Below are 11,394 nucleotides of genomic sequence, written 5' to 3'. Positions count from 1 at the left end.
CGCCTGTCGGTTACGTCATTCGCCTGTGGGCAGTCTGAGTGAGGAGTCGCCCACCCTCTCGTCGATTTTTTCATTGTTTAGGAATGGCTCAGAGACTGCTGCTTTGTTTGATCAAAATTTTTTCAAAACTCTAAGGCACAACTGAGTGGACACCATTCGATAAATTCAGCTGGTTTTCGGTAAAAATTTTAACGGCTGATGAGAGATTTTGGTCTGGTAGTGTCGCCGTAAGGACGGCCCACGGCGCCTGACGGCGATCTGCGCTTCGAGGCGGCAGCGTCTCGCCGTTTCAAGTTGAAAACTTCCACATTTTAGGCTCTGTTGATCTAGGAAGTCATCAGAGAACAGAGAACTTTCAGAAGTCGGCATGAGGAGTTTATTCGGACATTCCATTGTTAACGGACATTTTGTAATGAAAGAACGTGTGGGCAGAGTCGCATGTCGGGCCGGACCCGACCGCGGGGGGTCACGACAGGAAAAACACCTCCGTTGGAAACCTTAACGGGCAAGTTGGAACATGCCCAAGCTGTTAAACAATTTCTCAGTTACTCACTTGTTGAAAGCCATCAAAAGCCGCCTGAATTTTACAAATGGTTTTCAACACGGAGGTGTTTTTCCTGTTGCAGCGCACACAGATTCGCCGAGTCGTTTTGCGCACACGTCTTTCCTTAAAAAATGTCCTTAAACAGTGGAATGTCCGCATAAAGTCCCCATGCCGGCCTCTTCTGAATCTTCTCTGTTCTCTCACGACGTCCTGGGTGAATTAAGCCTTAAATTAGGATGTTTTCAGGTCGAAACAGGCCGACGACAGTGCCTGGAAGCGCTGCAGGACGTCCTGCTCTGTGGGAAGTCCTTAAAGCGACAGAAATACCCCATAATCTCTCATCAGCTGTTAAACTTTTCACCGAAAACCAGCTTAATTTCTCAAATAGTATCCACTCGGATATTCCTCACAGGTCCAGAAAAAATTTTGATAAAGCAACACGCGCCGTCTTGAGCAGCGTGTGAAACAAAAGAATTCAGCCGAGAGGGCGGGACCACATCTCACTCAAGGCCTGCCCACAGAGAAATGATGTCACCGACATGCGTGAAAAAACTCACACATGCGCACGAGGGTTCAAGCATGATTGGTGGAATCGCACGTCATTCAAATCCATATAGTTAAAAAAAAAGGGTCGGTTTATTGTCTAATAGACCTCGTAAATCATATAAATGACTATTTTTCTATAGAATGAGACAATCACTGCTACATGACATAAAATCCACTGATCACATGACAAGGATCTATTTAGGTATCTTATAAACACAAAAATACTTCAGCTGTGAAAGTTTCGTTGATTCCAGGTCAGCTGCATAACCGTGCTATCTTTGAATAGAAAATGTGAGTGAATACAAAATTTAAGAGCCTGAAAATAATAATTATCCCGTACAATTACATTAAGTATACATGCATAGAGGATTATGAAACATGACTGTGATGTTTTGTACCTTTAACATATTTTTGGATTTTCATAACATGTGCTTCAATGCAACTTGGCCTTTATACAGCAAACGTTATAAATTAATGTTAATTCCAAAGCTATAAAAGTCTATATAACAAGCAAATAACCGCTAAAGCATTATCTGTCTGACGAACACAAATAGCAGGGTTTATAACCTCGGACAAAAAGACACACCGCGATATGTTACTGCCACAGATCCTCAGTCCGTCCAAACTTGAAGACCAATCCCCTAAAAAGCAGAAGACAGGCTGGTAGAACCAGAAAACTATCCTGTTCTCACAGGCAAATATGAAAAGGAATTAAGTCACAGCTAAGATGTTGACTTACCCAAAGAAAATGAACGCGTTCTGGAAAAAGATGGCAATACCAGGGTACACGACATCCTTCTCTGCAAAACAAAGTATAAAACTGTTGACCTCCAATCACCACATGAAGACGCTAAGTTTGGTTCAATTTATTAACTTTGGAAGTGGTGCCTAATATCGGTCAAGGGCCGAGAGTGATGGCTGAACTGCAACATGTGACTAGTTTCTCAGTGAAGGCAGACTGAAATACCATAATTTCCTGACCTTGTATTTTGTTTAGTTTTTTTGTTTGTTTTTTTTAAGATAATTTAGGAGGTACTGCAGTATATATGAAAATGGCACAGGCTCAGCACATGACAAGCTGCTCCTGTATACTGAACGAGGTACTGCGATTCACACTCCGGAGCAGAATGTGGCAGTAATGCACTATTAAGCTGAATGCCAACCACCATAAAACAAGATGACGATCCAATATGAAAAAAAATAAGTGTTGTGTCTTAGAACGAATATATGAAAGAAATCATGCTCTCAAACAGAAAGACCACAATCTGGAATAAAAAGGAATATAGCTTTCATACTACTAGACTTGTCTGGAGTATCAGAGACAACAAAAACAGCAATGGCAGGTCAGCTAGCCACATCTATTAATAAAAAAATAATGCACTGAATTTACACTGCATGTTTACCTCACCTATGATTTTCTTTTCAGTGGGAACAAGAAGCAGTTCACCTGCCTTTTGTGCCTCATGCAATAACTTTAATTAGCTCCTTAGCTTCTGATGGCTAACATGGTGTTTGCATTGCAAAAAAGTAATATGAAAAGTTTTTCAAACATTTAATTACATTGCACATTTATCTCATGTATGATCATCTGTTCAGTTGCAAGAAGAAGCAGTTTATTCGTGTTCTGTGCCTCATACAATAACATTAATTAGCTCATTAGCTTCTGACCAGTAATGTGGAGTTGGTGTTATAAATAAATAATGCGCTGCTTAAATTAATTTTGCTTCTTGCTGCATAAAATTATAGCACCACATTTTAAAATAAATGTGACATAAACCAGTGTGACTACTGTTTTAATGTTTAATGATGCATTTTTGAACAGATACAACTAATAATCAGGTGCGACTTAATAGTCTGGAAAATATGGTAAATGTCATTAGTTCGTAGACGTTAAGCCGTGGTGGAACTGTACCACTGCCACACCTCAAGTCTGAATACTACCTAGTAATTGTGCACCAATATGGGCCAAGAAGACTTACGAGCAACGACAAAACCGGCAAAAAGAATCCACACGGAGGCAATGAGGGAACCAAAAGCCAGCATGAAGCCAATGAAGAGCCACACACGAGCGCCTGCACACAAAGATAAGAAAGGGTGTGTGTTCCTCAACCAACTGTTTGGATTTCACCGTCTGTCCTGAAACTGACAAATAGTCTCATACTACAGTGCTCTAATAACAAAAAAATAAACAGAAGTAAAAAAAAAACACAACGGGAGCCGTCAAACAATGACTAATTTGAAATGGGTCTTTTCCATCGTGAATGTTTGACACAAGTCAGGATAAAACAAACCAGCAAAAATGGAGGCCAAAATATTGGGGGGAAAAAAGGGGGACCCCTTTTTATTCTGCAAAGAATCAATAAAGCAGTTTGGTTTTTTTGTTGTTTTTTTTTTTCCTTTGGCTCACTGAGCAGTTTTTAGTTGTGGTTCAGTTAACCCTCATGAGTCCATGGACTCACCAAGGAGTCTATATCAATGTTTCTGTTTTTTTTTTTCATGTTTCTAACCTATAAGGGTTAAACCCATCCTTTTAAGAAACATTGATTTCAGTGTGATGTCAAAATAATTTCGTATTCCACTGCACCACACATATGATGACGTCAGCTGAAATCAGACAAACACAATTATTATAAATGCTGATGTTATCTCAATAAAGTGTCATTAAGGAAGCACAGAGGAAATGATCAGAGCTCATTACAGAGCATCAACTTTAGTTACGGATCTGATGATCAGTCACTTCTAATTGGTGTCCATGCTGCACCAATTCCAAACAAAGTTTAGAATCATTAATATGAACAGACATAGCCTTTCAGATGGTTTCCACAGTAACAGCTTCTAAAAATAATATACAAAAAATAGGTTTGCATGTGGTTGCTGTGGTAACCAAGAAAACGGCAAAAAATTAAATACAATAAAATAAAACAGGCTTTTTCATAGTTGCAAGGAAACTAAGGAAAAACTAAAAATAATGTAGAGTAACATCCTTTGTGGATAGTTGCCATGACAACAGTGGCAAATACTGTACTGGCCCAAATATAAGACATGCCTGATTATAAGGTACCCCCCCCCCCCCCCCACACACACACACACACACCTTTTTTAAAGACCCATTTTCATAAAAATGATTATAGTGAAGATCAAATCTTATTTATAAGAAATATAAAATACTTTTCATTGAAAATAATGCAAATAAAAGGATATCGGGGGGGGGAGGGGGATACAGCTGAGGCTGCACAAAATGGTAATAAAGTGCATTAAAATGACACAATAAACTACAAAATAACTGACCATCTTTGTCACTCCCTCACCATTTATGTAATGATGTAAAACTGACGACATCCTCCCTGAAAAAATGCGCCAAAAGGCATCAGCCCAGTAAAACTTACATGAATGGGTCTGGGGATTAGAATCAGGAGGCAGATTTAACGGTTAGTATCAGCTTACTTTCTGCAAAAGAAGGTTTATAGCAAGCTGTGATTGGTCAGTTTTGAGGACACGCGGCTTCGGTGCACGTTGCCATCACTCATCGTGTTCCATCCGCGGTTGAGGAACAACATTAAGTTTTATTTTTATTTATTTATTTTCATTTATTTATACAGCACCAAATCACAACAGAGTTGCCTCAAGGCGCTTCACACAAGTAAGGTCTAACTTTACTAACCCCCAGAGCAACAGTGGTAAGGAAAACTCCCTCTGAGGAAGAAACCTCAAGCAGACCAGACTCAAAGGGGTGACCCTCTGCTTGGGCCATGATACAGACATAAGTTACAGAAACAACTCACAAAATGAATATGGAGGAAGTAACCTTGTCGTGGTCCATTTGAAACTGTTTCAGGCAGAATTACACATGACCTGGTAGACACAAAAAGTTATGAACCTGAGGACGTCTCTGCAGACTCACCGCACTCACGACAGACTGCCCATGAACGTACGGATGTTTACAGTCTCATATTATGGAAGAAAACACTTTGTCCTCATCTATAATCATGAAAAATATGACTCCAAAACTTGTTGTGTTTTTCAGGCAGCTGTAAAAGCTGAACATCTTCAGTAAAGAGTGACTTCGTTAACCCCATGCTGGTACACACCTGTCTGTCCTATGCAGCCTTCACTGTAGCTGTCCCCTCTCACTTGTCCGTTAGACACGGCATTTATCCTGCGCAGAAGAAACAAAATAAAAACTGATGTTATTTCAAACTCATCACAAGCTGGTTGTTTGAAGCCAAAAAGGTCATAACATCAAAAAGTGGAGAATGTGGTCTTTTTGGAGACAGACAGTGTCTTACATGAGAAAGGCCACTGTAGCAATGACTCCACAGGTGTGATATGCATGATGGAACTCTCCTTCTGTGGGATATTTCACCGCTGCATCGATGATGATCCACCAGCCAGTGAAGAACTGTGACGACACATGATGCGTGGTGACCAAGATAAACGTGCCGACTTGTTAAAACTATCGCAATGCTGGAGTGCAGACCAACCCCAGCAGCTTACTCACGGTCCAAACACTCAATCTACCTTCACATTTCTGTCACCGTTTATTTATTAGCAGGGTTACATGGAAAAGAACAAAGTGATTTTCTTGGTGGAAAACTCTGTTCTTGTAAGAGGAACCTGACATCATGTTGCTAAAATGCTGAGACAATGTTGGTTCTCAAAGATAAAAAGGTATTTAATACATTTTCCAAAGTCAGAATATTTAGTCTTGTTTGCTAATAACTGCAGCTCTACCTCTCCCTATATATATTTTGTGTGTGTGTGTTTTAATTCCTTTAATGGGTCTTTGTGGAAGGGGTGCCATGTGGCGCACAGTGTGTAAGAGCTGCAGAGTCGGACAGTTCTCATCCACATCATCACACCGTGTTGGGATGGCAACTCAGGCAACGTACCAGAACTCCAGCAGCTATCGATGCGATGGTGTTCCTCCTCTCTCCCCACTCCACGTTACACTCACAGTCCCCACACCGGATTCCATCGAGAAATCCTGACATGATCTGGCAAAATTTAATTCAGGTTAACAACATGTATCATTACAAAAAATGATAAACAAGTGAATCATCTTCAGAGATACTCAAAGGGTCAACACAAATGTTCATTCAATACAAAAACTAAGAAGTTTTTTTTTTTTTTGGCTGTTCAAATGTGGAGTTCCTTTTCATTTTTCAACACAGAAATCACAAAAAATGATTTTCTTCAGCACCAGTAATAATTTTCTTTGTTCGTATTTACATAAGAGATTCACAGTCCTTTATTATGAATCTTAGCAAAATTCACCTCATCTGGAAACAATTTCGGAATTACTTGACCCACATGGATTTAAACTCAGTGTCACAGGTATGCCATTTCAGCTTCAAAGAGCACCGGAATGCTACGCGATATATGCCAGAGTTAGCATCACACAACCAAAGAAACACAAGTGTGACTGAAAGTGCCCCCGAAAAAAAAGAAAAAAGATTTTCTAATAATCTAATAAACATGGGCCAGCAGATATTTTGGTGGGAAAAAACTCAAGAAAAAAAATCTGGACATATTCCACACCAAGGTTTTGATGGATACCTGCTGGACAGTAAAAACACTCGCACAGTCTGCTGTGTCAGCTGTCAACTAAAATTAGTTAGTTACAGTTAATCTTTTTACTGGGTTTGCCAAATTGACTTAGTAGGGCAATTAACATTTTAAACAGAGCTGAATTTGATGCATACGACCGATCTCAATGCCGTCACGACTTTCAGCTGGTCCTCCTGTCTTTGTTGGTCATTGGGCTCCAGAGATAAAATATATTTAGCAGTCACTCTCATTTCAAGCACATATGAAAAACGAGGTGCCCAATGACACCAACCACTGACGACATGAACGTCTGTTCCCGCGCGCTACTGCCAGAGATGTTTCTGCCTACCAGTTACCGCACGCCGGGAGAACAGAATGCAAACAATAGCAACGGCTGATTGTATTTTTCAGAGCTGGACATCAGAATTTCTGAGATCCCAGTTTCTATCAAATGTAACAATAAGGTCAAAGCTTGCACATGCACAGTTTGAATATTTCTATTTTAAAATGGCGTTAAAACATTTTTATTTGATCAAATTTTAGATGAGGAACTTAACCCGTTTATGATTTATTAATGATTTCTGTATTCACCGATTAGCTGTTAAATATTTATTTTTAACAGGTTGGTTTTATTTATTTTAAATCTACAATTAATCCTTTGGTGTTATACACCAATTATTTATTTTATAAAGGAGTTATGGATGCCATTATCATTAACTTATTTCAAAATTGTTATACTGCATACTTATTTTGTTTTTATGGTTACTTGCTTTCTATTTTATTATTTGATATTTTTGTGTTTCTTGTGGTATAATTATATTTTTAAATATATTTACTTTATGTATATGCACTGAATTTTACTAAATAATTTCAATCAGTTTAAATCAATCACTTCCTTCTTCATGTCATCTTTACTACCAATAAAATGAGCTGGAATTTTGTAATATAGCACAGAAATTAAGGTATTTTATAATGAGATTTCAACATGAATTAATTAATTAATTAATGTTGATAAATCGAAAGGGATGGCACTGTTACCCTAGGATCACATTAGCTACACGCAATAGCATGTCTATTTTAAGCAAATACTGAACAATGTGACACGGCGTATGCAAATCAGAGTGAATATACAGCGTGATGTCAGCCGGTTGTTCGTTCAAACAAAATAATCCAAGATGGCAGAAAACTGTAGCAGCTGTATTTATGAATAAATCTGTTTCTCATATATTTCATGAACATTAGCAGTAAATAAAAGACTTCTAAAACTCAAGTTGCTTTTGTAACCAGATAACACTTCTGAGGAGACTTATGCCGCGTTCATACGGGGCGCGACGTGAGCGACAGCAGCGACAGGTTGCCATGTAATCCCTATGGAAGGACGCGTTTTGGCGCCAAGCCACGCAGCACGACGCGATGGAAGCGAATGAAGCGACGCGAGTGAAGTGATTTTGAGCGATTGGCGCATTTGTGGCACGATATTGCGATGCGTCACGTCGCGTTGCCCTCCTCCCCAAGTTGAAAAATCTGAACTTTTTCATCTTGTCGCACCGTGATGACCAATCAGGGACTGAATATGTAGTGACATGGAGATGTCTGGAGTTTGACTGAAGATGTGAACATGTCTTGTCTCTGTGAGCAGGACTTATGTCTCTTTTGTCCTTTATTTCACAATTGTGACAGTTTTTTGGGGAAGAGCGAGCAGCAGCCCCACAGCAGGGGGAGCGGAGTTTTTTCTTTTCTATGTGCGCACGCGAGCGAATCATCTGTGGAGATTATTTTAGTAATAATTTACACAGATGTATAATAAAGCAAATGGTGACTGGTTTCTAAACACAATTATGACAGAGTTTTTGGGGGAAGAGCGAGGAGCAGCCCCACAGTAGTGGGGGAGCGGAGTTTCTTTTCTTTTTTTTTACGTGCGTGCGTGAGCGAATCGCCCATGAAGATTATTTTACTTATTAACTACACAGATGTACAATATAATAAATGGTGACTGATTTCTAAACACAATTATGACAGTTTTTTTGGGGAAGAGCGAGGAGCAGCCCCCAGCAAGCAGCAGAGTTTTTTATTTTTTTTTAATTGTTTACATGTGCGCGCGTGAACGGGACAGGAGGTCCTCTAATCGGGTCCTGCAGAGGCGGAAGGACCGCTGAAAGCGGCCGTCATCCAGGCGCAGCTCCTGCAGCAAATGATGATACTCCCCGAATTGGGAGCTTTCCACAACAACTCGCTCCGTGTGATCAAGGTCCGTCATGTTAACTTGACTGACAACCGGAGCCGGTGAGCGGAATGGAAGCTCCTCCTATTTGATGACGCACTGGTGCAAATTTTCACAGCGAAAGCAGAGTGACACACCGGGCGATGGTGGCGCGTCCGTCGCCACGCAACCGAAGCGAATTTGTGGCGTCTGGTCACGCCCGGTGTGAACGCGGCATTACACAGATATTAGCATGCACGCCATGGGAACGCTCATCAAGTGACAGAGTCGCCGTTCTTTGCTGCTAATGTGCCCGTAGGGTTAAACATGAACACAGTGGGACTTTGAAGAAACAGTGGTTTTTCAAAGTTAAACCAAGCCCCCCCCCAAAAAAGCACACAAGGAACTTCTGTGACATATGTCACAGAAATCCAAAACAAGCAGTACAGACTTAGATTTTGTTGACAGCACTGTAGCTTCTAAATGCAAACAGAAAATCGCGGGTCTTCAGAGGATTTTTATTATGAAACTTCAGCCACAAAAGCTGACACAAAAAGATGTTACGACATATAACCCTTTAAAATACATATGAAGGTACAACACAAGCGGATGGGCACCTTAATCCAAAAAGAAACTAGGGAAGTCAAAATCTACGGTTAATATTTTATATTTTTTTTTTTTCGTGCGCAGCGAGTCTTCACAGTAAAATGATGCTCTGCTTCCACACGAACAGACAATAAATACAGAATTTTTAAATAAAACCACCAGCTCGCTAACGCGTTTAACCACAAAGCCGAGGATCCGAGTGGAATCATTTTATCAATAATAATAATAATTCTAGTAAACAGAAGAGACGCGTGTCGTCTTTTGTTCGTCGCGTTAGCTAAAACATTTCCTTGAAGGTTCCTTCTCACGACTAAAACTCGTTTAACTTAAGAACGTAACTCAAAGAACATCGGGGGAAGCAAGCAAAAACGTAGAATGCGGTGGTATTGCTACGTTATAATGTCACTTTCAAAGAAACGTCACCTTTTATTTTCAGCTTTTGATGCGGACCTCCCGGATCAACTCGACTTTCAGCTTCTCGTCTTGCGCGTGCGCACTCCACCCACACCCTGTTTGATGAACGCGCTGCCTTCACGGACCGTCGGAAAACACGACTTTGCCTCTTCGGTAGGTTGTTTTGGTTGAACACCAACCATAGGTGGCCAACGGGGTGCATTTTTATTTCCACTAGCGTCAGAAAAATTAAGCAAAAGTTCTCTCCATATCGTCTCTTTTTTCACTTTTAATAAATATTCCTTAATTTCTTGGTTTGAAGTTGTATTTTCAGACCGAAATCTGAAACTGTGAAAAACCAACCATCTTTCAGTGTCCTGTTATCAACAGCACAAGTAGGTTATCTTGACAAAATTTTTTTTTTTTGTTAAACATGCTTAATAAACATACAAGTAAGTTGCTCATAAGTGCACTGTATGTTGATTTTTGGCTGTCAGCCCATTTTATTTTTGCCAAAAGTTAACTGGACAAATGACTAGACAAGGAAGAGCTTGCTGAACATTAGAACAGCTTTTATCGCCATCTAGCGGGCAGTGTAAGAATTTCAGGCCTTCTTGTACATTTCCTACTTGAAACGAAGGCACACACAAAATCAGTTTAAAAAAAGCCATTTATAAACAGATCAGAAGGATTTATAGAAGGATAAACATCAGGATTATTGTATAAAAATTTAGTTTGTGAGAGATTTACAGATTAGTTTTAAGATACAAAAATTTGCTGCAAGGACAGCGAGTGTTCTGATTTTGCCTCTTACTAGCGACTGTTATTTGTTTGCACCATTATCTATCCACAGTACTCAAATCTAAGACTGACTCAAGTTCATGGCTCAATTTATGAGGGGGTGATGGGGGTCCCAGATGAAGACAAACTCCCCCAAACAAGGTAGAAACAGTTTTGAGGATCAAAATATTTATGTGCTTCTTACCTGTACTTATGTTACTTTGATTAAAGTGGACTGTACCATTTTTTAACATTATCTCATCTGTCCACTTCCACTGTTGCAATGATATTATGGTCCAGTAGTTGGTGCAAACCACAGGATACTTTCACACTTCCTTACCTTCGGAGGTTCTGAATTAGATTTTCAACTGGCCACAGCTGACTGTTGCTATTATCTCGTTTCTAACTTTGGCCTCAAGTTATAATTTAACAATGTAAGATGAGCTACCTAAAGCTAACGCTTGCGTTGGCACCACTCCTCCTCCCGTTTTATAATTTGCACTCTGCTCGAGTCCAACTTCATTCCTCATTTTCAGCACTCTGGACTTGATCACCGGACTCGATATTCAAACTCTGAAATCATACAGTACGATTGGAATGTTTTTGGGGGGCGGAAGGTATTAGGTCATAATTTAGCATATTGATATATTAACTTTAATGCTATATTGAGGACTCAACTCACACTTAGTGACTTGGAATTGGCTTGAGGTTTATTGACTCAAATTGAACCTTTAACCCCTCCCATAATGCACAGTGCATTTAGTGCAGCAGACAACTG

General features: G+C 39.9%; 1 protein-coding gene across 1 annotated transcript in view; it reads right to left on the bottom strand.

Annotated features, from left to right (window-relative positions):
- Positions 1-1,517: 1,517 nt before the first annotated feature.
- Positions 1,518-11,394, bottom strand: part of tmem50a (transmembrane protein 50A) — a 30,819-nt gene continuing 20,942 nt past the window's right edge. The window contains exons 3-9 of the mRNA XM_034160048.1: positions 9,867-9,897; positions 5,980-6,084; positions 5,377-5,489; positions 5,179-5,246; positions 3,070-3,162; positions 1,830-1,890; positions 1,518-1,731 (exon numbers count right to left, since the gene is read on the bottom strand). Coding sequence (XP_034015939.1) covers positions 1,686-1,731; positions 1,830-1,890; positions 3,070-3,162; positions 5,179-5,246; positions 5,377-5,489; positions 5,980-6,081 — 483 coding nt within the window. The 5' untranslated portion in view covers positions 6,082-6,084; positions 9,867-9,897 and the 3' untranslated portion in view covers positions 1,518-1,685. The remainder of the gene's footprint in view (positions 1,732-1,829; positions 1,891-3,069; positions 3,163-5,178; positions 5,247-5,376; positions 5,490-5,979; positions 6,085-9,866; positions 9,898-11,394) is intronic.

The sequence above is a fragment of the Thalassophryne amazonica genome, chromosome 19, assembly GCF_902500255.1.
Source record: "Thalassophryne amazonica chromosome 19, fThaAma1.1, whole genome shotgun sequence".
NCBI classification, from domain to species: Eukaryota; Metazoa; Chordata; class Actinopteri; order Batrachoidiformes; family Batrachoididae; genus Thalassophryne; species Thalassophryne amazonica.
Note: the sequence above shows the minus strand (reverse complement) of the source record. Positions and strands in the feature narration are given on the sequence as shown.